Source organism: Hyla sarda, chromosome 12 (assembly GCF_029499605.1).
Source record: "Hyla sarda isolate aHylSar1 chromosome 12, aHylSar1.hap1, whole genome shotgun sequence".
In the NCBI taxonomy this organism is placed as follows: domain Eukaryota; kingdom Metazoa; phylum Chordata; class Amphibia; order Anura; family Hylidae; genus Hyla; species Hyla sarda.
The window spans coordinates 55,558,690-55,586,439 of record NC_079200.1 but is presented as its reverse complement, the minus strand read 5'-3'; the positions used below and the strand labels follow the sequence as shown (position 1 = coordinate 55,586,439).

At 42.3% G+C, this 27,750-nt stretch overlaps 1 protein-coding gene across 2 annotated transcripts in view; it reads right to left on the bottom strand.

Annotated features, from left to right (window-relative positions):
* The window catches only part of EDN3 (endothelin 3), a 163,855-nt gene that overhangs the window by 10,307 nt on the left and 125,798 nt on the right, over positions 1 to 27,750 (bottom strand). For both annotated transcript variants that reach the window (XM_056549078.1, XM_056549077.1), the window contains exon 4: positions 878 to 1,036. In XM_056549078.1, coding sequence (XP_056405053.1) covers positions 878 to 1,036 — 159 coding nt within the window. The remainder of the gene's footprint in view (positions 1 to 877; positions 1,037 to 27,750) is intronic.

The following is a 27,750-nucleotide window of genomic DNA, read 5'->3' as shown; positions in this document are numbered from 1 at the left end:
GTTAACCAAAACAGTTAGGGATGCGATAAATGATTAGTGTTGAGCGCGAATATTCAAAATGCTAATTTTTACCGCAAATATCGGCACTTCGCGATTTAGCGAATATTTTGAATATAGTGATATATATTCGTATAGTGATATAGTGATATATGTTCGCTCCAGGTCTGATTACCGGCGACCACGGGGCCGGCGGCATGAGACGACACGCCTCCGCCCCCCGTGCGACGTCACGCTCCGCCCCTCAATGCAAGCCTATGGGAGGGGGCGTGACAGCTGTCACGCCCCCTCCCATAGGCTTGCATTGAGGGACGGAGCGTGATGTCACACGGGGGCGGAGGCGTGACGTCACACGCCGCCGGCCCCATGGTCGCCGGTTCATCAGACCCGGAGCAAACATGCTCCGGGGACTGATTTTAACTGGGGTGCTGTGTGCAAGATCACAGGTGTCCCCAGCGGCGGGACCCCCGCGATCAGGCATCTTATCCCCTATAGTACCGCTTTAAGCTGCACAGCTAAGTTATCTTCTTAACATAGGATCTGAACATCCTCAATGGCTAGGGAACCTCTGTTTAAATCTTAAGAACTAAGCATATACACATAGCAAGAGTCTTTTCCTCCAGTCTTGGGCACCAATAGTGAGCCACATTGAGGATTCTGAGTTGCTTTATTTTTTGTTACTTCCTTCATTATGCTTCTTTGGTGTTTGCTGTAGGAATTAGAGGTCTTAACAGCTCTAAAGAGAGACTTCTAATTACTCATGGTCAAGCCTTTCATGCTCTGCTGACCCATTGTTCTCTAGTACCTTCATCAGGTCAGGTTTACAGGATCACCATAATAACCCATAATAGCCCATTTGACCGAAAATAGCCAGCATCACCTGTCCGTTTTCCCTTGGCAGAAGAGGACACATCGACGGTCACTTGGGTCCGTACATGAACACCGGGGCTGTGACAAGGAGGTTGTCCGCCTTCTATCTGTATCTCGTTTTTCTCGCCCGCTTCCCCTGTAACTGGAGAGTCCATAGGGCACTGTTCTCCTAAAAGACAAAGATGGTTGAGAATCGTCAAAGACAAAATCCTGATATGGTTCTACAACCCTGTTCCCTTGCAGTGGATGGGGCTTGTCTTACGTTTTTTTGCACTAAGCAATTATTAATTAGAAATATCGCTGAAAAAAATTTATGTCTAAAGTAATGCCCACGTGCCAGGGGCAGATACAGACAGCAAAGGGCCCATAAGCAAGAGCAGTATATGGACCTAGTCAGGGGTCAAGTCCTGAAAAAAAAAGTGTGGGAACTCTGCCACATGGTCCTGCAGGTCTCCTACTAATGGGAATGGTGTTCCTGCTGTGGGAAAAGTGCAGGAACTCAGTTCCCACACGTCCTGGACCTCGTGTTCTCCTATAGCTCAGTATACAGTATGCACGCTCTTAGATCAGGACAGAGCGGCAAGATCTTCCTACAGTGACATAGTATTGTCCCATCGCATGCACCTTACAATCTAGCAGTACCTGCTCCTCCTCTCAGGGTTTCATGCGTTTCAATGAAAATGACATCCTGGCATGCACAATTATAATGCAGTTTTAGAAGTATGCCAGACGCAACAAAAGGAAACAACTGGACCAGTGAGCAAATCAGCTCAAAAAGTATACATGGATGCTTGAAAAAGACATATCTCTTAGTCTAGATTCTACCTATGTTTTGTGTATTTACATTTGATGTATATGTTTCATACCCTTGTTAAGGATCAAACGGATGTTGAAAATTTCCCATGGACTTACAGTAAGAAAAAAAATAAATGCAAATTCTATGTTTTTTTCTGCTAGACCCAATAGCACAAACTACTATGTTATTCTATACAGCAATAAGAAAACCAAACAAAAAATACAACATAAAACCGAAACCTGTGAAACAAACACAAATCATAGTATGTGCCTAGGCTCAGTTGTGACAATAGCATCGTCCCTGAAGTGGTCTCTCAGCACAACGGCATTTATTGCCCCTAGACCCATAAAGGTTTTTGAAGAGAAGCATTTACAAAATAACTAAGGCTCAAGGGTTTGGATTTCACAATGCCACCTGCTGCCAGCATAGCTTTACTCCACCATCTCCAAGTAGACTTGACATCCATTGCGTGATGAGAAGCAGACATTGTGAAGAGAGACATGACATGGTCATATGTCACATCACTGCCAGGTCAAAGGTTGTCCGCTAATAGCATCATAAAATACTATTATACCACCCCTGGTGCGCCCCATGGTAGCTAAACTGCTGCGCTAGGACACAAATACAGAAGAAGCAGATTCCAGTAAAATGTCACCATAAGCCCTATCCACACTACTTACAGGCTGGGTACAATGGTAGTCTACATACACACTAGGCCACCTACTAACTTATTTATAATAAAGGTCCACGCTATACAGATTTTTCCACTCTGGATTTGTCTGTGTTACACTGAAAAGCATGAGAAATGGACTGGAATGTCTGAGATTATTACAAAAAAAAGCAATGTATGTACTGTCATAGATCACTTTTTTTCTTATCACACACTGTCAATGCAATCCTACTCACACCTATCCAATGGTGCACGTGCCATGTGCATCCATTACAATGAAAGCCTGATGGAACGCAAAGTGATGAATAGGAAAAAAGATTTTTAGTTGTTTTACACATCCTATTAAGCCTACACATATGGATGTGGTTAACTCTGACAAATAGCATACTTTATTGTATGATCAACAATAAGACTGTTTTAACCCTTCCCTAAACAGATGGCAATGAAATGATGGCAAAGAAAGATGGACTTCATGGATGTTGTAATATAGCTCTACTAATTTGATGAGTTCTACAGTAAAACTCAGCACGGGACCCAAGGAAAAATAACTATTAGCCCTAACCTCAGCTGTCTATATGTAGATAAGGCATCAGCAGGGGCTTGTCCTCTTAGGGGCAGTGGGTGCAGAGGTACAGCACCCTGTGAAAAAATGTACAAAACCTAGCTTTGCCCATTAGCTTTGTGATCAGTCAATTTCACCTCTGATGGAGTCATCAGAAATAACTTATCTGTATAGATGGTCTCAAAAAAATAAAATAAAAAAATTATATTATATATAATAATAATACGTCAAGGAGGGAAGACAGCACTAGTCCCTGCTCTTATGCCCGTGACCATCCGGATAACCAGTCCAGATACAGAACATCCAAATGGTATAGGTCACAGCAAAAAGTATGCAGACTCCCAATTTCAAAAACAGCCTTTTTGAAATTGGGAGTCTGCATACTTTTTGCTGTGACCTATACCATTTGGATAATAATAATAACAACAATTTTTGGAATTAGCTAAGGATTCCAAGAGGAAGTAATTGCATTAAAAGGGATTTGTAGGATTGAAGAAACATGAGTTGCAGGTGGTCTTGCAGTTCCACCCCACTGAATTCAATGAAACAGAGCTATAATTCCAGGGACAAGCTGTGGGCAGGGGTTGCACTGTTTCTAGATCAAATCAAGCATGTTTTCTAATTCTTTGAAATACTTTTAAATGAGTTGTCCATTGAAAGGTGTCTTATCCACTATCCATAGAATAGGGGATAAGTATCTGATCGTGGGGGGGTCCCAGTGGTTGCCTCAGTGATCAGAATGGGGACCTGGCTTTCATGGAGCACATGTTGACTCAGAGCTATGGCACTATTCGGGAGATCGGGAGGGGGGGGGGGGGGGTTGGAGGAGTAACAACCCCTTTAAAGGAAAACTGTCAGCAAGTTCACCCAGACTAATCCCAATACTAAAACCCAGACTAGTCCCTGCGCATTATCGTCAAGGCAACGTCACTAGTCCAAGGCCGGCCCGGAGCGGAGAAGAGGGCCTCCCGGTGAAGATGGACAGCCCGGAACAACTAACCCTCCCCACCGGACAGTCCCTGAAGCATAGGTGGTCGAATATGGATGGCCCGGACCAGCTCACCCTTCCTTCCCACCTAGAAACTGGTGAGGTGAGTAGAAAACAAAAGGGGGGTCTGGATGATGACGAAGGCCTGGTAGTGGTCTTCAACCTACAGACCTCCAGATGTTTCAAAACTACAACTCCCAGCATGCCCTGACAGCCGATGGCTGTCCGGACATGCTGGGAGTTGTAGTTTTTAAACATCTGCTGGTACGCAGGTTAAAGATCACTGAAGGGATTGACAGGCGGAGATGGACGGCCGGGACCATCCCCTCACAGCTAAAGCCAGAAACGTTTTTTTGTTTACTCAAGTATAAGCCGGGGGGGGGGGGGGGGTTTCAGCACGAGAAATAGTGCTGAAAAACTCTGCTTATACTCGAGTATATACGGTATGTCAGTGACCTAATCACATAGAGGGAATTCCTTCACATTAAAGGTGCTCTCCACTACAGACAATCCGTGTTTGTTCGAGGGATCCCTGGACAATAAGCAGATCACAAAGGGTCTCCCTTCTTAAATCTACAAAGCGATTAGCTGTAATCTGTGGGAAAACCCAGCAGTTTGTGTTCGATCTCCCTGCAGCGCCACCACAGGGGTAATTAAGAATTACATGGGACAATTTATAACCAGTGGGTTGTCTCCTCCACAGTCTTGTTTCCTTGAACTGCATTCAAAAGAAGCTTCCATACTTTACATTCTTGGCATAAATACACTAGACTGTAATTTCTTTTAATTAACAACCCCCCGGGGGAGATGTCACACTCTCCTTCCTAATGTTCTTAGTGTATGCAGTAAAGCACACAGCTTGCCGCCTGCAGCAATGGAAACAGGTTTAGGTGCAGAATGAGGAGGCTTGTCTTTACACCTATGTTCTAAGATGCTGATGTTATTCAAGCATATCTTCTGAATCAGGAGCTATGTATAGTTTAACTCAAGACATAACCAGTCTCAACACTGCTTAGTTTCTGCAGAATAGTGCACTTACCACCGAAAAGGAGTATAGTGACAGCTTGAGCAGTACAACAGTAATATGACATCCATAAGAGTCTCCGGAGTCGCACTGTACCTCTGTACCCCCTATATTTTATGCCATCAATTACAGATCATAGACATTTTCTCCAGTAGAGGAAAACCTTCCTAAAACTCTATAACTAGTCACAGTAACTACATTTGCCACCACGCAAGCTCCATTTACACAGCTCACCGTGAGCTAGAGATTGCTCGACAATCTGAGCAACCAAGTCAATGGAAACTATGGATTTATTCTAGAAATGACGCCATCCTTGTCTATGGGCTGCATCCAAAACGGCAGCTTATCACTGTTTACTTGGATACAAAAAAAAATCCTATTATTGCTCGATGGTACGTAATTGCCTTCATCCAGATTAGCACACTTACGGAATGTGAGACATGCTACAACATATAACCTAAAAAAAATCTAAGATAGTAAGTAGCCTATAGCTGTTTAAAGCGGGTCAAGTGTTCCTATTACATGACTGACATTTTACCACGGGGGGAGGATGTATGTGGTGTATTCACACGTACAGTATTCTGCGCAGATTTGATGCTGCAGATTTCAATATAAACTAAGTGACTGAATACAGCTTCAAATACTGCGCATCAAATCTGCGCAGAATACTGTAAGTGTGAATAGACCCTTGGTCCTCTGTGGTTCTTATGAAAGTGAATTGTCATCGAAATAATGTTACATATGGCTCTCAATATTTCCTATGGTAAATTCCTCAAGATGCGAGAAAGCAATGTGGTCATGTTTTGTCATAAATAAAAAAGGATGCAGTAGAGCTTAGTCTAAAACGTATTTCATTTTTTAATGGTGGAGATTGGTTAAACCTACTTACCATGCCAAGCACAAGCACTATGCTCTTGCAATACATAGGGGGTGAGAGGGTATTTTTCCAAGTTATCTAATGTAACGTTAAAAGGTGGTATCTGAGATGTGACAACTCCTTTAAGTGGTCAGTAATTATTTGAATGCCTAAAATCTCTCTTTCTCTCAAGACCCCCAAACAGCTAGTTTTACAGGGCAATGATATAGTCAACTGCAGCGAGGAAATCTAGAATTACATGGCGTCTCCAAATGAATGGCCATCACACTCTGCCCCCTCAATGCAAGCCTATGGAGGGGGTGTGACAGCTGTCACCCCCCCTCCATAGGCTTGCATTGAGGGGGCGGAGCATGACGTCACACGGGGGCGGAGCAGTGACATCACTATGCTTCGTCCCCGTGATCACTAGTAATCAGACCCGGAGTGAACACGCTCCGGGGTCTGATTCTAATGGGGTGCGGCGTGCAAGATCACGGGGCCCCAGCGGCGGGACCCCCACGATCAGACATCTTATCCCCTATCCTTTGGATAAGATGTCTTAGCTCCGGAGTACCCCTTTAACACTCTAGTAGAGACATGATCTTATATGGTTTCACACTTAGAAGACCCCCAAAAAAAAAAAATCTAATTTTTTCCCATACACTTTTTGTTATTTTGGACTTTCGTATAATGTTGTCTTGAACACTTGCCTTATAACCCCAAGGCCACAACCATTCTACAAATTGCTCACCCTTGAACCACAAAGATGAAGTTCTACCGGAAAAGTGTGTAGTATACCTGCACCTGGAACTGGATTTCACAGCCTAATATAAAAAAAATATACTTTTTCGGGACTGACCTGAGGGTTTCTTTTAAACTGGCTTTTTTTTTTCAGAGCTTTCAAGACATTTTGTACTTGCTATATATTCCATACGCCATGATTACATTATGAGTTGAGTTAGTTTACAACAGAAAAGATACATAACACATAAAATACATGGGATTGAAGAAAATATTAGAGCGGTGTCCTCAGTAAGTATGAAGAGCATTCCAGACAGAACAGTACTATTATGGGGTACACTGTGACTTCTTATAGCCAGCAAGAGGCGAGCTATAAATCTAATTTTAAGTACCTGATTTATTTGACAAGTAGGTCTTTTCCAGCCATCCCTCACGCCTGCTTAAAAAAATAAGGGGTCCATGAACAGGTGAGATTTTTCCCCGATCGAGGAAAGGGACCCCCTTTTCTTTATAGGAAACACAGGGACAAAAGTTTTTGTTATTTGTGGACAATCTTTTAACCCCTTAAGGACTGAGCCGTTTTTCGCAATTCTGACCACCGTCACTTTAAGCGTTAATAACTCTAAAACGCTTTTACCAAATATTCTGATTCTGAGATTGTTTTTTCGTGACATATTATACTTTATTTTGGTGGTAAATTTTCTGCGTTACTTGCATCCTTTCTTGGTGAAAAATCCCAAGATTTCATGAACATTTTGAAAATTTTGCATTTTTCTAACTTTGAAGCTCTCTGCATGTAAGGAAAATGGATATTCCAAATAATTTTATTTTTATTCACAAACACAATATGTCTACTTTATGTTGGCATCATAAAATGGACATATTTTTACTTTTTGAAAACATTAGAGGGCTTCAAAGTAGAGCAGCAATTTTCAAAAATTTAATGAAAATAGCAAAATCTGAAGGGACAGATGTTACAGAACTACAACTCCCAGCATGCCTGGGTGGTCTAGGCATGCTGAGAGTTGTAGTTTGGTAACATCTGGAGGGCTACTGTTTGGGCACCACTGTAACAGTGGTCACCAAACTGTGACCCTTCGGATGTTGCAAAACTACAACTCCCAGAATGCCCAGACAGCCTTCGGTCGTCTGGGCATGCTGGGAGTTGCAGTCCGGCCTTCCTAGTGGTTGCCACAGTAAAGATCACATTACTTTCACTTTCATTTCTACCCCCCCCCCCCCCCCCCCCCTACAACAATTCCCTTGATCTCGGCTGGAGGTCTGCGATGATCGCCGGGCCCCACGCATCTTCTCCTCAGGTACAGGACTCCATCTTCTCCCCCCGTTCTGCCCGACATCCAGGGGTGGGCAGAACGGAGGGTTTCCATGGCAACCCCCTGTCCTGCGCTGCCATTGGTCAGAACTCAGTTCTCACTAATGGCAGGGGATAGGAGGAGATCGCAGCACTGCGACCTCACTCCTATCCCTTTAGGCTGATCGGGCTGTCACTGACAACTCCGATCATCCCTATTTTCCGGGCAATCGGGTCACCAGAGACCCGATCGGCCCAGAATTGGAGAAAATCGCATGTCTGAATTGACATGCGATTTTCTCCGATCGCCAACAAGGGAGGGGGGGTCTCAGGACCCCCCAGGGCGATGTGCCGGGGTGCCTGCTGAATGATTTCAGCAGGCATCCCAATCCGGTTCCCAACCAGCTAGTGGCGGGGACCGGAATTCCCACGGGCGTATCCATACGGCCTGCGTCCTTAACAGGTTAAATTTACATCCCTTGCTGAAAGTGTTAGCTTGCCCTACAGGAGTTTGGGAGATTCAGTGCAGTTAGCAATTTTAAAGTCAATCTTAAAGAATCTGAAATTCTTAATGTCACCCTTGCCAGAGAGGAGGTGGATGGAATAAAGGGCAGTTTCCCTTATTACTGGTATTTAGATTCCAGCAGATCTGAAATACCCTTTTTGATCTAAACTTTAAACCATTACTCTCCATTCTGGAATCTGAAGAAAATGGCCCGCTTCACCACACTGTTGGTTGGGAGGATTAGAGTCCTTATAATTGACACACTTCCAAAGCTGTTTTATCTCTTTCAGACTCTGCCGTGGGTCTCTCAAACTTCTATTTTAAGTATTTGCAAAAAGTTAGCAAGTGTATTTGTGGGTGCCCCAGTGCTAGGCTAAGCTGCTCTAATGATTCGCCCAAAGAAGTCTGGTGGCACGGGACTCCTGGATTTTGCTTTTTCATCACAGGGTTTACATTTGCAAATGTGTACGTGACTTGATCCCTCATGGCACCTCGAACCTTTGGGTGGACATCGAGCAAAATCAGACTCCCCACCTGGCGCAAGGTGTGTTTTGGCGTTCTCAATGCTGCAATGTCTTCATATGTCTCCTTTTATGGGAGACTCCTCTACACTTGAAGTAGTTTTGCCTCATTTAAATTTAGTGACAGCTCCTGATCCTGAGGGTTCAAAGGAGGTACCTCTTGGCTGTGTGGAGTCCTGACAAAGAGCGGCAGGACATAGATACTGAACTATGAAATAAGTCTTTTATATTTACCCACAAGCCTTCCATATCCAGTAGGGTTCAGGAATTGAACTACCAAATACTAACACAATGATAAAGATCCAGGGAGGTGGGATCAATGATACATATTTTGTGGCCCTGAAGGCCCATAGCTTGACTTTAGACACAATCCGTTGCTTTTACAAGGGTCTATTTACACGTACAGTATTTTGAACAGCTTTGATGTACAGGATTTTCTGCTACAGATTTCAATGAAAACTAAATGACTGAACACAGCTTCAAATCCTGTGCATCAAATCTGCGAAGGATACTTTACGTGTAGATCTTCTACTGTCTTTTACTCAACTAACTTAACTAACATTTTAACTCCAGAGATGGCTCTTTTGTCTTGGCTTCCCTGCTCTCTATCCAAAAATAATACTGGTCTTTTCCCTCAATAATCATTTAAAGATAATGTAAATCTTCTACAACATCCCCCCCTCACCACCACCACCATCAGGGCAAGGTGGGTTGATGCTTTTATTTTAAATGAGGACGGAGGAGCTATGGGTGGAGGAAAATAATAGCTATGTAAAATGTATTTCTACATGAATTCAATTTAATTCTTCACCAGCCTGGCAACCCCAGCACCCCCCCCCCCCCACCACCACTTAGTGGGTTGCAGTATGTGGCTGTGGTGTCCCGGTACAGGACCTGGTCCTGTCCCTGTCTAAAGTCCCCTCAGCTAGCGTCCCACCATTCCACAGGGCTCTCCTGCAGGGCTTGCCCATTGGTCGCCTCATATAAATGTATTTCTGTATAGTGTACAAATGTATAGGACCTACCTAGGTCAGGTGATATATTATAATGGTTGTATAGATATTCAGCACCTTCCGGGGCCATGTGATAATGTTATGTGATGTACCCAGAGTTCTCTGAGTTCAGGACCTACAGGCTTTGCAGCCAATGGGATTAGTCCAGCCCCCCTAGTATATAAGGGGCTGTAGTCTGTAAATTCACTCTCTTGGTTCCTGCAGTCTCTTAGTTTTATCAGGCAAGCACAATCAGCACATCTCAATTCATCTCAACTAGGCCAAAGCCTAAAGAACCAGCAGCCACTAAAACTGTGAGTTATAAAGCTCGGTTTCCTAAATCCTTGTGACTACTATTCAACTCAACTCATAGAATTAGTAGCACAGTGGCCTGCTTAAAGCTAAAGACTATCAGTCAGTCCCAGCAAATCCTGTGAGGAACCTGCATCCCAGTTACCTCAAGAGAAACTGTATGTTTTTAAAGACTGTTTGCAAACGAAGTTCAGTAAAAGTTCCAGTTATCTAAAAAAATTCTGCTGTGCACATTCCGTTTATTTTCCCCGCCGTTTGTGGGCCGGTTGGCGGCAGGATCTCCTATACTAAGCAAACTGCACCCTGGCATCACGACAAATCAAGGGTTAATACTACCAGACCTCTGCTACCTCATTGCCTCACTCACCCAGTCACCACATGGCCTTCAATCGTTGCTCGGATAAGAGTATTGTGATCGCATTAAACCTTTTCTTCTTTCTCTCTGCCTTTGTGTTCTCTTGCCATTCTCTCCTCCCTTTCCCTCCTACCTTGACATTCAGTGCGGACATCCTTATAGACTCCATAGCTGTACCTCTACCCATAGTTGACACCTTGTTTTACTACATACAATTTTCAGTGTGAACATCCAGATGTGGAATCTTCCTTCAATACTAAAGGCTTTATGAAAGTTAGTATTAAGCTTCTAGGGCTTGTTTGTACTTTGAGGTGTATTGCATTTTGCACAGTATACTTTTATATTATGAGTTCATTCCTCGAAATATTTTACATAGAAGTCATTGTGAGTTATGATTTCTAAGAATATTGGAAAAAAAATCTTTATGAAACTTGCATATCAAAAACACAGCAGCCATCTATGTGGAAGAGTATTAAAGAGAATCTGACAACTATCATCTGCACTAAACCCAATATACTGGGTTATAGTGCAGTTAAATATCTGTGTAAAAAAAAAAAAAGGGGGGGGGGTTACTTAAATTTTTAGGTTAGATATTTCCTGAATTCTGCCTGTTACAATCTTGTTACAATTGTGCTCCAGCGTGCAATGGAGATTGAAAGCCGGAATGCCCAGCTACCCTGCCATATCAATATTTAATACTCAGCCCTCCCCCTTCCATGACGCGAGAACCTGCAGGGTGTCAGATGAGCACTCTTCTCCTTACTAGAACCTGCTGTCATATCACGGAAGGGGGCAGGCAGGAGAGCTGACTGAGCCGGCTCCCTGCCTCCATTGCGTGCTGGAGCACAATGGCAACAAGATTGTAACGGGTAAAACTCTAAGTATTTAACCTAAAAGTTAAAAAGTTACCCCTCTTTTTACAGCTATCAGATTCTTTTTAAAGAGCACAGGATATGTAGCCACGAAAACAGGTAACATACTGAAAAAAAAAACTAGATATAATCTGCAGGCATACATAATTACAGAGAAAAGTAGATTACAATTGCTAATGTACCTAGTAATGGAAAATTCAGTAATGATACGGCACCATCTGCATCTTTAGCTCTTAGTCATCAAATATATGGATACATAGTAAAAAGAGACATTTACTAGGATTGGCATAGGTCCCTAAAATTCCATTAATGGGACCATAAAAATGTTACATTTGTGGACAGCACTGTGAATCCATCTATAGCCATCTCAGTGTGTCATGAGAGCTAACAAGTTAACTGCCAGAGGAGATCCAAGGAGTCTATAGATCTCTATCCAGCTATAAATCACTTTTCCTGTGACACAGTCAGGTCAATGAGGTCATCACGCTGCCTACATCCTTTCATAGGAACCAGGCCTGCCTAGAAGACATGACAGCAATGTAATGGGTACAGGTATTTTTCACTAGGGGGAATATTCATTTCAAGGGGCACAGAGAGCATCAACATTCATTTCAGGAGGCACAGCATAAATTATAATTTATTTAAGATGCACAACTTGTGGCATTATATCCAGGGGACACACTGTGTAGAGCAGTTGTTTTTATGGGATGCAGTTTTATTTCTGGCAGCACAGCTTTTGATGTTGTTTTTAGGGTGTTTAAGGTTTGTTGCACTGACTTTCTGTGACTCCTATTGGCTAGTCATGCATTACCTGCTTACTACTGATAGATGTCTTTGGTCAGAATACTTATATAAAAGAAATGTGCCACCTAGATTTTTATCTATTTATGATTTTAAATGTATTATTTTATTACATTACATTATTATGGGGGCAACAATCTTGCCTGACCTTTTACCAGCATTTAGAGATATGCTTTTCAGCAAGCCCCATGGCCATAGGACTGGTGCGGATTTTATTGACTTCTTTGTCTGGGAGAGTTCCCCAAGCATGTTCTGTGACCTGTGCAAAGAACAAGAGAGGGCAAGTTCTGAGCATCACCTATTGTAAATGGCCTGCTCTTGTTTTATCTATCCACAGGGGTCACCTTTTACTGTAATCCTGTCAGTCATAAGGAGGACACTGCTGAAAAGTGATCTGTACAGAACAGGCAGTCTCAGCTTATTTTTAGACTTAGTGGTCAGAATGTGCAAGATTTTAGGATAATTTTTTAAGTATAAATTGTAAAATGGAAATTAAAATCTTAGAAAATGGTCTATTGTATAAATCTATTTTTTATTTCAAACATAATTGCATTCCCTTTAATGAAAATGTCATACACTAACTAGTAATTTGAATTATGTGCATCATTTAGGACACTTATTTGTTATCCTAATGCAGTTAACTCCAACCCGTGGTTCTTCAGCTTTTGCACATGTAACTACTGTAGACTGTCAGCGCGCTGGGGGTTGTGTATTGATGCAACAGATAGAGAGCCAAAGGTTGGAGATCACAGACCTTCTTAATAAGAAACTGATAAAAGGCCAACATGCTTCATATAACACTTAATTTGCTTGATCATTTGTTACCATCAGGGATAACTATGTAACAGTATCTTGTTACATAACAGCTAAGATTTACTTGAAAGGAAATTCAGGGCTTTTTAATATGACAGCTAAACTCTAAAAACTTGTCATGGACCTGGTTATATATTGAGTGTCTTATAGACTGTATAATTCCAATACACTACATAAAAATACCAGGTTCATGTATTGCTACAGTTTTATAGATAGGGATCATCTGCCCACAGAAATCCATGCATTGCTAAAATAGCTGGGCTTCCCTGTCTGCAACTGTAGGAACTAGGCAAGAACTAGGGGAAAAACTGTAAGGGTAGGGTCACACGTAACAGATCCGCAGCGTAATTTATGCTGCAGATCTGACATTTACCCAACCCTATATTGTGCCTCCTGCTGTGCCTGTCTGCTCGTAGCTGCAATCCACCATTACGGGCAGAAACACAGGGATCTGCGAGTCACCACACACGCGCAGTGTACTCAGTCATCTCGGCTGCTCCCTGAGAGCTGCTGCGATGGCTGTGAGTACATTGCGCGTGCGCACGGCCACTCTGAGGTCTCTGTGTGTCTGCTTGTAGCGGCACGTAACTGCTGCTCCTAACAACTTGGTCAGAACAGCTTAGAGATCAGGAGATTTGTTATAACAACCATTCTGCTTCCCTCATTATCTGTCAACTAGGTGTCATAAAGGCGCCCTACAATTTATCAAACTGTGAGAGAAAAAGTGGAGAGATTTTGCCACAGTAACTAGAGATGAACGAAGTTACAGTGATTCGATTTGTCACGAACCTTGCGGCTTGGCGTTTAGTGACTTTAGCCTGCATAAATTAGTTCAGCTTTCAGGTGCTCCGGTGGGCTGGAAAAGGTGGATAAAGTCCTAGGAGCACCATTTGGCTTTCAGGGCATCATTTTAGGCCGAATGGATTATAAGCCGCACTTAATGCCTGCAAAGGGTTTTAGCTGCCAGAACCATACAGAACCCCCACAAGTGACCCCATTTTGGAAATTACCCTCCCTAAGGTATTCACCTAGACCAAAAGTGAGTACTTTGAGTCCTTTTTGTGTGGCTGGTTACAAAGTCAGTGGAAAAATTCACATTTTCTCTTTTTTACCGATGATGCATGCAAATGTATGCATTTGTGGAACATCATTTTTTTGTACATCTGAAAAGTACAAAATGCGCCCCAGATTTTATTACGCTGCTCGTCCCGTGTTCGGTAATACCCCCGCTTAGGCCATATTTGGTTGCATGGCCACATGGTGGGACCCAAAAGGAGAGGAGCACCATTTGGCTTTTAGGATATCATTATAAAATTATAGGCCGCACTTCATCTTGCAAAGCATTCTAGCTGTCAGAACAATACTGCACCCCCAGAAGTGACGCCATTTTCGAAACTACACCCCCTAAAGTATTCACCTAGGGCAAAAGTGAGTACGTTGAGCCCTTATTGTGTGGCTAGAATTATTTCAAAGTCAGTGGAAAAAAATAGCAATTAGCTTTTTTTCCCCCACAAATTCTTTATTTGTGGGACATCATTTTGGTAAGTCACTTTTGAAATGGAGGAAATGCACCCCATATTTCATCACGCTGTTTGTCCCGGGCTGGGCAGTACCGTTACTTAGGCCATATATGGTTGCCTGACCGCCTGGTAGGACCAAGAAGGAGAGGAGCCCCCTTTGGCTTTCAGGGCATCGTTATATGAATTATAGACCCCACCCCATGCCTGCAAAAGATCGGAGCTGTCAGAACAATATCGCACCCCTACAAGTGTATTGGCTGGACCAGGGACCCCTCTGATCAGTCCTTTGTCGGTTAGCAGTGACGTGCGGCTGTCTGTGACAGTTAAAGTTCCTGATATTTATTTAATAAATGTTTTTTTTATATTTTATTTTATTTTTTTACACTTTAAAAAAAAATTTATCCTTTTTTAGCACAATGTTTTCACAGTTGTATTTATATTTTTTTACACTTTTTTTAATGCTTTGGAATACTTAGTATTTTAGATCATTGATACTTAGATCATTGTGGGGTGCTACAGGAGAGAGACAGAGAGAGCTCCCTCCCTCTGCCAAAACTCCTTACAGCTCACGGTAACTTCCGACCGCGGCTGTAAGGCTTAAACTGCTGGGACCGAAGTTTACTTTGGTCTCGGCAGTGCGGCAGGCCCCCACCCACCGGGGATCACACACAGCACCCCACGATCGTGCTGCGGGGTGCTGCAAGGGTGACAGAGGGAGCGCCCTCTTACAGCCCGTGGTCACTTCTGACCGCGGCTGTAAGGGTTAAACTGCCGGGACTGAAGTTTACTTTGGTCCTGGCAGTGCGGCAGGGTCCCAGCTGTGTGTTACAGCAGAGTCCCTGCCGCAATCTTGTGGGTGCACTGGGCAGCACCCACGAGAACATGGACGTGTATACTAGTCCTGGTGCGGGAACATGCATCCCCCCCCCCTGGACGTGTATACACGTGCATGGTCGTTAAGGTGTTAAAGAAGCGATCTGATTGGGTGCTATGGGCAACTGGACAACTTTTCCTCTGCACAAGTTTTGATCAATCTTCCCCAATGTGCGCACACTTAGAGGAAGCACTCATGATCACACTATTCAGCCCTATACTAAACACGAGAAACACAGGAGAAATTGGCATCGTTTTTGACTGGATGAAATCATACACTGGTGAGTGGGACTACAACATGTTAATGAAGTCCTATCTGTATACTATGGCCAATGACCACAGGATTTTGCCAGGAAGATTGTGGCAAAATTGGAAAATTAATGCGGCTATTGGCCACCAGTATAGATGGGATTTTACTCACATCCATGGTAACCCTACTCTTTGTAGTCTCAAGTCCCACTTTGCAGCATATTACATAAAATTTTATACAATTATTCAGAGATCTAATTGGTATAGAGGTATGTTAAGATAAAAGGTGACAGTCACATTTAAAAATGTATGCGTCATTGTAACATGTTAGAAGTTTCAGTGGGCGCTGGGTACTATAAGGCTATAAGACTTTCTCAAATCCATATTGTACTCTCTACTTTCTGAGAAGAGTAGAGCAGAAACAATTGAACAAAGCAAAACACACTTCTGTCCCTTCCTTTCAGCCATCTGTGGGGTCTCAGCACTCAGCCCCCCACCAATCTGAACTTGTAACATGTCATAAGCTTGTTGAAATTATATCTAGTGGGCGTCCGATCCTGAGCACTCTCTGTACATTGGATATAAGATGCTGTATTTGTCTGCACTGTGTTAATACACAAAACTGAACATGACTGGGTGGTAGGATTACAATACTTTTTTTTTTTTTCATTTCATTTTCGCCCCTAACCATGCAACTAAATTAACAGGCTAAATAGGAGGTCAATTGCTTGTATCTTTCTCTGAGAAGAACAATGGATATCCGCTCATACTGGAGCCTTCCACGACTTTAGTCTCTTTATTTTATGATTCCAGAGACTAAGCCGAACAATCTCTGGTGTCATGCTTTACAGTGAAGAGCACATGTAAGGATAAGGAGAATGTGTGGATGGATTGACATGTAGTGAACGTCTGATTAACAACTGCTGTAGAAGTTCTAAAGGGGCAGAACTGGCTAAAACTAATGCAATACCAACGTTCCCCCTCTCTCCCTTCCAAAAAAAAGAGGAAAAAGGATTAGAAAAACATGGCTGCTGTCTTCTGAATACAGTGCAACACATGTTACTAAAGTGACAGAAGAATTGCTACAATACCACACACATCCTGTACACAAAAATGGCGCTGTTTGGAGAAAGACATTTTTTTCTATAAACCTGTGCAACCCTCACTTCGAGGGTGAGGCTAGAATTAGGTTACATATACTAAAGAAAGATATGCTGCTCTATAGGACTGAACACAGTCCTGCAAAATGCACATTCTATATACCTACCTAACCTGCCAGTAATGGCCTCACTTAGGTTTCAGGCCTGGAGGAGACTGCCTTCCTTAAGATTTAGGTTGTGAATGTGGACTGCTCTCATAGCCACTGTCAAGAAGTTGTAAGAAGTATGAGCTATGTTGAGAAAGATCTGGGGGGCATAACCATAAGATCATTGATATCTTACAAGTTTACTCAAACCTCTCTTAAATGAGAAATGTGGTGGAAAACTTTTACCTTCCCATGTGCCTGGGCTTCAAAAACAAAAATAAACTAACTTTAGCTTACCTTCCTGTGATCCCCTGTTGCACCGGTATGGGTGTTCCGTTCCTCCGGCACTGCTCGGGTCCCTGCTTCTTAGACTCGAAATGTCACACTAAGGTCAGCATATCGCCGGCCGCAGCGATGTCCCGCCTCGGCCGGTGATAGGCTGAGCGCACTGTCATTTAAGGGTTATCACTGTGGCCGGCGATACGCTGACTGCAGTGTGACGTTCCGAGGATAAGAAACAGGGACAAGAGAAGTGCCGGAGGAATGGGACGCCAATACCACCGCAACGGGGGAATGTAGAAAGGTGAGCTAGAGTTTTTTTTTTTTTTTTGCAGCTCCGGCACAGGGGAAGGTAAAAGTTTTCCACCACATTTTTCCTTTGTTATTTTTTTTTTTTTTTACTTTCTATTAGTTGCATCATCTCATCAGCCAGAATACAATACATGTTGAATGGCCGTCCACACCCCATACACTGCCCAGGGCCAAATGATGATGTGGAAATGTCAAGTTTTATCTTTACATCTCTGTAATGATCTCTCCTGCAAGACATATCAGTCTACCAGTCACAACTAAATGTATTTCACAGAATGAAGGTATGCAAACACAAGAATATAGGTGGCCATAAACATAAGATGCTTGTCAGCAGAATCCGCCTACTGCAGGGTGTATATGGGAGTGACTCTTTCCCCACATCTCCTAAAAGAAGGTTGGAGCAGTCTTACTTCCACAGAAACATACAATGTGTCGTCAGATAAGAACCATTCAGAAGTCTTATAAAGCTGGGAAAGTACTGTAAGCCCTGCATCAAGACTCCTTAAAAGGGGTACTCCAATGGAAAGCATTTTTTATGGTATTTTCTATGGTAGCTATTTCTCAACTGCTTATATACAATTTATATTTAAATGTGCATGTAAATACATGTAGGATTTTTGGGGGAAAGTTCAGTACTTTGTTCTTTGTATTTAAATTTACAGCTTTATTGTAAATCCATAGTGCAAGAGACCATTGCTGTCAAATATTGTACCGCAGTATTTGATCGCATCCTAGGGAAAGGTCCAGCCATTGCTATGTTCATACACAGTATTTTGGCTCAAAATATTACCCAAACAACTGTTCTGTCCCTTTGTTCTGATGATCAGTGGGGTTTTAGCAGCCAGGACCCCACTGATCACCGTTTCCAACAAGTTAAAGATCGAATAAAAGTTGAGGTACACTTTAAGGCTATATGATCCATACATAAGCAGTACAGCATGAAGCACTTCACCGGACAACTTCTTGTTATAAAAGTAGAAAATGTTTATTACTTACAATTCCGAGAAAACAGCAGCAGGAGAGCAGAGGGATGAGTGAGCGTGGGGGAGTTACAAGCGCCTGCTAATACCTCTCCCTATACAACCAGGCATTCTGCTAGCATTTCCTGCTGCTCTATTACATTGTCCACCTACCTTTGAATATATGTTTTACATCCTGACAAAACATTGACCTTTCTAATATACATCATAAAGAATTCATACAAATCATTGCTGATAAAAGAGAACACTAGGGGGACCCCATACCATCCAGAACATAATCCTGTCCGGCTGCAGCATCATCTTTGTCCCAGCTGAAGCACAGGCTGGGACAAAGCCCAGGAAATGAGGGTCTGACTCCTCTGTGCTCACTCCTGTCCTATCAGACTCCTGTCTGAAAACAGAGAGGAAGGGGTTACAAAGCAGCTTACAGTGATCTGATGAAGAGACCCATATTTTCAATCCATGCAGTCCATACTCCAGGTAAAAATGTTTCAAATTATAAAATGGTACATTCAGTATGTCAATTTAAAAAAATTTCCTCTCCCTCTGTTTCTCCTTCTACCTGCCCGAGTAGAAGTGGATTAACATTTTCCAGATCTCCAAGCATTGTATAAGCTATAACATGGTACACAGAATATGGCACATCTTTTAAGTTAATCACAACCTCCCCCCTTCCCTCAGTCTCCCCTCTCACCCACCCGATTAAAAGAGTATTAACATGCCCTTTGGCATCAAGGGAACCAGGGAACACCACAACGAACTGTCCATACCTAAGGGTCATTCTGAACACAATGATATTGAATCTGCCTCATTCAATACAATAAAGTAGTCCTATAATTCCATTGTCCAAATGTCCCTACATAGATAAGGGTCATCAAAATAAAGGTTTCACTGTTATAGTAAAGTGGTTCGGCACATTACAATAAAATAAAGAAAATATTTTTCCTGAGTGTCGGGATGCAAACTCACACTAACCCCTAACCAGTGCGCCACAGGAGCTTCTTTGTTGAAGTCTACTCTTTAACTAAGACTTGAGGTCATATCCCTTTATGGAAATGGCAATGCAAACACTTGTCTGTCAGATCTTAAATCACTACAGGATGGCGATCCTGTTAAAGGACATCTGCAGCAAAAGACAACTTATTCCCTATCCACAGGATAAGGGATAAGTGTCTGATCATGAGTGGTCAGACCGCCGGGACCCATTGTGATCTTCTGCATGGGACCCTGCATTGCCGCTGTATGTGAGCAGCTAATGCACGTAGCCTCAACCTCACTGAGGTCGACGGTATGCCCCCTCCACGCCCTTTCCCTATACAGTTCTATGGCAGGTGCAGGAGCCGTGGCCCCGTGCAGGAGATCGCGGGGGTCCCACTGGTCAGACCCCCCCACAATCAAACAAACACTTATCCCCTATCCTGTGAGAAAGCTAGAAGCAACTTACTACTCACAAGATAAAGGAGGGAAACTACTAGCACACAGACTTCAAAGCTAGACAAATGAAGTCTCGCATTCCCTTTTTAATCCACCTGGTCAAAAGGGAGTATCTCAATACCCCTACTGATATAGCAAATGGCTTTCAAACCTTTTATTCCCAACTAACTTAAACCAAACGATCCCTTCACTCACTGACCTCAATCCTATATATCCTCCCTAAATCTCCCTCATTTCTCTTCTCACCAACTAGACTCTCTCAATAAAGAGATCTCTCTCACCAAAATACATATAGTCATCCAATCTCTACCCAGCAACAAAGCCCCTGGCCCAGATGGGTATATCAAGGCCTATTTTAAAAAGTATGTTACCATTCTCTCTCTCCATTTACAATCTTTCTGCCAATCTGCTATACTAACTGGTTCCCTGCCCAAAGAAAACCTTGAAGCATTAAGCACAGCTATCCCTATGCCAGGAAAATCTTAAGAACTCCCTTAAAATTACCGCCCCATTTCGCTCCTTAATCAGGACATAAAAATTTACGCTAAAATCATAGCCAGTAGATTAGCCCCACTCTTAACACATCTAATTAACCTGGATCAGGCAGGCTTTGTCCCAGGCAGGCAGACTTCGGACAACACTAGAAGACTACTTTGCATACTCCACCATGCTGAGACCCATTCTGTCCCTGCTTCGATTTTAGCCTTAGATGCCGAGAAGACGTTTGACAGTCTCCGCTGGTCTTATGCCTTCTCAGTAATAGATATTATGGGCCTAACCGGATTATTTCAGCTATCTCCGCCTTGTATTCCAATCCCTCTGCACGCTTGTTGGCTAATGGGGCCCTATCCTGTCCATTTGATGTCACGAATGGATCGCGACAAGGCTGCCCCCTCTTGCCATTGATCTACATTCTATCAATCAATCAAACCCCTAGCGCAATCACTACGGAAGAACTCTCACATATCAAGAATTAAAATTGGCAACCATCCCGATGTCAAATCCTTATATGCTAATTATGTTATTTTGACATTAACGGATCCTGTTAACTCCCTCCCAGCAGCTATAAATAATATAGAAACATTTGGTCACTTATCCTATTACTCCCTTAAATTCAAAACTCTGGCCCTTCCATTAAACCTCTCGCAAACCTTGACCTCTTCCCTGAAATCATCCTATACATTTGACTGAAAACCCTCCTATATAGACCATCTGGGCGTTACCCTATCCTATCCTCACAACACCCTATACTCTACTAACTATGAACCTCTTCTGGCCTCTCTCTCATCCGAAGCAACAGTTTACTCTAAGCATGAGTTTTCTTGGGTGGGCAGAGTTGCCACATTTAAAATGTTCTTACTCCCCAAACTTTTATATCACTTCCGAACACTTCCTATTGCTCTCCCGGAATCCTTTTTTCTTTACAAAGGCTCAACGTATACTAACACACTTTGTATGGGCAGGCAAAAACCCTGGCTCTCTTCATCGCTGCTAGCAAAATCAAAACAGTCAGCTATTATTAACTCCCCAAATCTTAAAGCCTATTACGTAGACACAGTGATCACTTCTCTTAAACATTGGATGACTGATACTACAGACACCCCATGGGCTAACACTGAATCTAATTTTTCCTACCCGTACACCACTAAAGACCTGCTATCCCTTCCTTTATGGAACCTTCCTGCCCCTAGATTAGACAATCCCATTTTAAATAATCATTTCCGCGGAATCATCCACGGAATTAGCCTCATTGGATATTCTCATGTCCCTCGTTCAAGCCTCTATTCCTGACATAAATATTCGCAATTGGATAGGTGCAGGCGTCACTGAAATAAAATAACTATATGCAAATCATTCATTTGGCACTTTTCAACACTTACGATCTACATTCCATATTCCACGTGAAGACTTCTATAAGTACCTTCAGGTATGACACTTTTTTTTTGTTCATTCCCTTACACCTTCCCAGCATCACCCGCGCTCCTCAACCTACCATTTCCTTATATCTAAAACTCCCGGCCTTAAGCGGATATATAACTCCTACTCTCATTCAGATGAATGTACCGGTAGTTACCCACTGCGACTTTGGGAAAAAGATTTACACATAATTCTGACTCCCTCTGACTGGCAGAAAGCCTTCAAATGTTTTAATAGAGCAATAAAACTATGCTCCGATGGTATTTTACCCCCCGACAAGATAGCTAAAGCTTACCAGGGCTCTTTAAATAAGTGCTGGAGGAAATGTGGCCATAAAGGCACCCTTTACCACATTCTATGGTCATGTCCTTTATTTACGCCCTTTTGGACTGTCTATCCCTTCTCACTGATATTTTCCATATTACACGTATTGGTCTCCTCAACTGGTATTGCGGTTTCTCGATATGCGCTTGATCCCTCAGTCCATGCGTGATTTGTTATGCAATATTTGTATATTGTAAAAATTGTGATTACTAGCCATTGGAAATCTGCCGAAACACCCACTATCACCACTGTTTTATCAAAAAATGTATACTACGTATTCTTTTGAAAAGATTGTTAGGCTCCGGCACATATGCTTCATTTAAACGCAAATGGCCTCTCCCTATTGTAAAGATATAAATGCGTTGTCATATTAATAAATATCTGTTTATTATTTTAACCCACGGAGTCCGTGATATTCTTATGGACCAATGCTGCATGTGCCCTATAATCCTTTTTTTTCACAGCCCTCTGGATTACAGACAGTGGATTCTTACGCTGATGAAGAGACCCAGCACAGCACAGTAGACTCCAGGAGAAAGTGAATACATGGTGAGTGAGAGCTGGCTAGGTGCCTGCCTCGGACATGCCGTTTCCTGAGCAGTGGATGTCAGAATGAGCGAGCAGCAGAACAGAGGGATTTGTGAGCCAAATACAGAAGCTAGACACATAAAAGATGTGATGAATACGTAGGACCTAGTGAGTAACATATATAAGCATTCATTTTCTGTGCTATGACAGGTACACTTTAAGTCCTTTGAAATGATGACCCCAAATTCCCTTTCCTCAGATACTGAGGTTAGGACTGTATAAAAAATGTTTATATTTTGTGCCCAAGGTGCATTATCTTGTACTTATCCACTTACCCATTTTTCTACTTATGCTTTTCAAGGGAGACAAGCCACTGCCAAAAGGTGTCTGTGGCTTAAACAAAATGCCAGGTCGCCAAGGTAACTGAGAATTATGTCCTGGCACCTATGGTTTGTCACCTATGGTTTACCTACCTACGACAAACCTGGCCCACTCCAGGGCGCACAAGCGGGCGTGCTGTGTGTGGTCTCGTGTGAACTGCTGTTTAAGTTCTTGTCAGGTTTGAGCCAGATGACCACAGTAATGATAGCAGCAGCAGGTCCAGAAGACTTAGGTACAGCAGGAGAGGTAGAGGATGCTTCCCACTTCCATGCTTCCTCTGCATCAGTCGCTTCCTATAACCATCAATAAGCTTCTCTTACACCTCTCAGCCGTAATGTTGGACCACTCTTCCTTTTCAAACTGCTCCAGGTCTCTTATTGGAAGGGTCCTTTTTCCCAACAGCATTTTTAAGATCTCTCCACAGGTGTTCAATGGAATTTAGATCTGGACTCATTGCTGGCCACTTCAGAACTCTCCAGCACTTTGTTTCCATCCATTTCTGGTGGCTTTTTGATGTATGTTTGGGGTCCTTGTCCTGCTGGAAGATCCAAGATCTCGGGCGCAAACCCAGCTTTCTGACACTGGGCCGTACAGGGAGAACCAAAATCCATTGGTAATCCTCAGATTTCATGATGCCTTGTACACATTCAAGGCACCCAGTGCCAGAGGCAGCAAAACAACCCCAAAAACATAATTGAACCTCCACCATATTTCACTGTAGGTACTGTGTTCTTTTCTTTTTAGGCCTCATTCTGTTTTCGGTAAACAGTAGCATGATGTGCTTTACACAAAAGCTCTATCTTTGTCTCATCTGTCCACAAGACGTTTTCCCAGAAGGATTTTGGCTTTCTCAAGTTAATTTTGGCAAAATGCAGTCTTGCTTTTTTATGTCTCTGTGTCAGCAGTGGGGTCCTCCTGGGTCTCCTGCCATAGAGTTTTATTTCATTTAAATGTCGACAGATAGTTTGCAGCGACACTGATGCTCCCTGAGCCTGCAGAACAGCTTGAATATCTTTGGAACTTGTTTGGGGCTGCTTATCCACCATCCGGACTATCCTGCGTTGACACCTTTCATCAAGGTTTCTTTTCCGTCCACGCCAAGGGAGATTAGCTACAGTACCATGGGTTGTAAAATTCTTGATAATGCTGCGCACTGTGCACAAAGTCAAATCTAGATCTCTGGAGATGGACTTGTACCCTTGAGATAGTTGATATTTTTCCGCAAATTTGGTTCTCAAGTCCACAGACAGTTCTCTTCTCTTTCTGTTGTCCATGCTTAGTGTGGCACACACAGACACATAATACAAAGACTAAGTGAACTTCTCTCCTTTTTATCTGCTTTCAGGTGTGATATTTATATTGCCCACACCTGTTACTTGCCCCAGGTCAGTTTAAAAGGAGCATCACATGCTTGAAACAATCTTATTTTTCCTCAATTTTTAAAGAGTGCCAATAATTTTGTCCAGACCATTTTTGGAGTTTGGTGTGACATTATGTCCAATTAGCTTTTTTTCCTCCCTTTTTTGATTTAGTTCCAATACACACAAAAGGGAATAAACATGTGTATAGCAAAACATATGTTACTGCAATCCTGAAATACTTCATTTTCTAGAAAAATTTCAGGGGTGCCAACATTTACGTCAATGACTGTATTTTGTATCGCCACATGCGTCATTGTCCAAACTATTAAAATATAATGTTTATGATCCTGAATGGTAAACAACATAAACGTTACAAAAATACCAAACACCAAAAATACAGATTTTTAATCACATAAAAAAAAATAAAGTGACAAAAAGTCCCAACAAACCAGAAATGATACTGATAAAAACTACAGATCACAGCACACAAAAATCAGCCCTCATACAGCCCTGTATACGGAAAAATGAAAAAAGTTATGGGTGTCAAAAGGACAATTTTATGCATGCCAATTTTGTATAAAACACGCGAGTGTAAAAAATGAAGATTTTGAATTTTCTCCTTCACATTGCTGCTATTCCTGTGAAACACCTAAAGGGTTAACACACTTTCTGAATGTCATTTTGAATACTTTGAGGAGTGCAGTTTTTATAATGGGGTAATTTATGAGGTATTTCTAATATGGAGACCCCTCAAATCCACTGAACTTGTCCCTGAAAAATTCCGATTTTGAAAAATTGGAAAATTGCTGCTGATTTTTGAAGCCCTCTGATGTCTTCCAAAAGTAAAAACATGTCAACTTTATGATGCAAACATATATAAGTAGACATATTGTATGTGTGAATCAAAATATAATTTATTTGGGATGTCCATTTTCCTTATAAGCAGAGTTTCAAAGGTGAAAAAATGCTAAATTTTCTAATTTTTCATCAAATTTTAAAAACATTTATTTACCAAGAAATGATGCAAGTATTGACGGAAATTTACCACTAACAAGTAGAATAGGGCATGAAAAAAACTATCTCTGAATCAGAATAAACGGTAAAAGCATCCCAGAGTTATTAATGCATAAATTGGCAGTGGTCAGACTTGCAAAAAAGGGCTCAGTCCTTATGTGGTTAATCGCATTGTCCTACAGAAAAACAATGTATAATTTTTACCATAAAGTTACCATTTTGCACCTTCAACGGACGTCGTTTCGTGAGTTCCCCACTTCGCCAGGAAGTTCTGACGAAGTGGGGTGACCAACAAAACGACATCTGTTGAGGGTGCACGGGGTCCCCAGATGGCCACGTGTAATATGCCTGCAACAGATAACGAATACTGTTAGACTAATGTTATGTATTGTTATAGGTATGGACTAGCTTCATTACCCCGATTTAGTATATGGAGGTTGAATTGAGCTATTTGTGCATATAGCCACTAATTGTTGCTATTGTGGCAGGGGACGACGGTACTTATGGGGTACATGTTTTATGGGATAGGGGTTATCCATCTTGTATGTATTGCGATATTGTTGTAATCTATTTTCTATTCTATTTTCTAGTGTAGGTTATATACATTGGTGCAGTATTGTTACCTTTGGCATATTGTACGACATATCACCAGGAAGAGTATAGGTGATATACTTATCAGCTGCTGTATGCTGCTTCACAGGAAGTTCTTTTCTTTTTGAATTTCTTTCCAGTCTGACCACAGTGCTCTCTGCTAACACCTCTGCCCGTGTCAGGAACTGTCCAGAGTAGGAGCAAATCCCCATAGCAAACCTCTCCTGCTCTGGAGTTCCTGACATGGACAGAGGTGTCAGGAGAGAGCACTGTGGTCAGACAGAAAAATTCTAAAAGAGCATATAGTAGCTGATAAGTACTGGAAGGATTAGGAATTTAAATAGAAGTAATTTACAAATATGTTTAACCCCTTAAGAACTGAGGGGTTTTCGGTTTTTTGCACTTTCGTTTTTTCCTCCTCACCTTTTAATAATCATAACCCTTTCAATTTTGCACCTAAAAATCCATATGATGGCTTATTTTTTTGTGCCACCAATTCTACTTTGCAGTGACATCAGTCATTTTACCCAAAAATCTACAGCGAAATGGAAAAAAAATCATTGTACGACGAAACGCCATTTTGTAACTTTTGGGGGCTTCTGTTTCTACACAGTACATTTTTCAGTAAAAATGACACCTTATTATTCTGTAGGTCCATACGGTTAAAATGATACCCTACTTATATCGGTTTGATTTTGTCGTACTTCTGGAAAAAATCATAACTACATGCACGGAAATTTATATGTTTAAAATTGTCATCTTCTGACCCCTATAACTTTATTTTTCTGCGTATTGGTCGGTATGAGGGCTCATACTTTGTGCCGTGATCTGACGTTTTTAGCGGTACAATTTTTGTATTGATCAGACTTTTTGATCGCTTTTTATAAATTTTTTCATGATATAAAAAGCGACCAAAAATACGTTATTTTGGACTTTGGATTTTTTTTGCGCGTACGCCATTAAATGTGTGGTTTAATTAATTATATATTTTTATAGTTGGGACATTTACACACGCGGCGATACCACATATGTTTATTTACACAGTTTTTTTATGGGAAAAGGGGGGTGATTTGAACTTTTATTAGGGAAGGGGTTAAATGACCTTTGTTAACTTTTTTTTTCCCACTTTTTTTTTGCAGTGCTATAGCTCCCATAGGGGGCTAGAACACTGCACACACTGATCTCCTATGCTGATCCCTGCAGAGCCATAGCTCTGCACGGATCAGCGAGATAGGGGCTCGATTGCTCAAGCCTGTAGTTCAGGCTTGGAGCAATCAAACCCCGATCGGACGCTGCGGACACAGGTAAGGAGACCTCCGCCTGTGTCCCAGCCGATCGGAACATCATGATTTTATCGCAATGTCCCGATCAGCCCGACTGAGCTGCCGGGAAGCGTTTACTTTCGTTTTCAGACGCGGCGGTCAACTTTGATCGCCGCGTCTGAAGGGTTAACAGCGCACAGCACAATGATCCGCACGCTGTTAGCCTAGGGTCCCAGCTATGATTAGCAGCCGGGACCAACCCGGTGTGATGCGGGGTCACGGTCAAGTCCTTAAGGGATTAAACTTTCTGGCACCAGTGGATTTAAAAAAATAAAATAATGTTTTCCACCGGTGTACCTCTTTCAGGGGTTAAAAACATAATATAATCAATCTAATTGGTAGCTATGGGCAACTGGTCAACTTTTCCTCTCCACAGGTTTTGATAAATCTCCCCAAAATCTTGAAAAATTATGAGGAATGGAAAAACAAAGC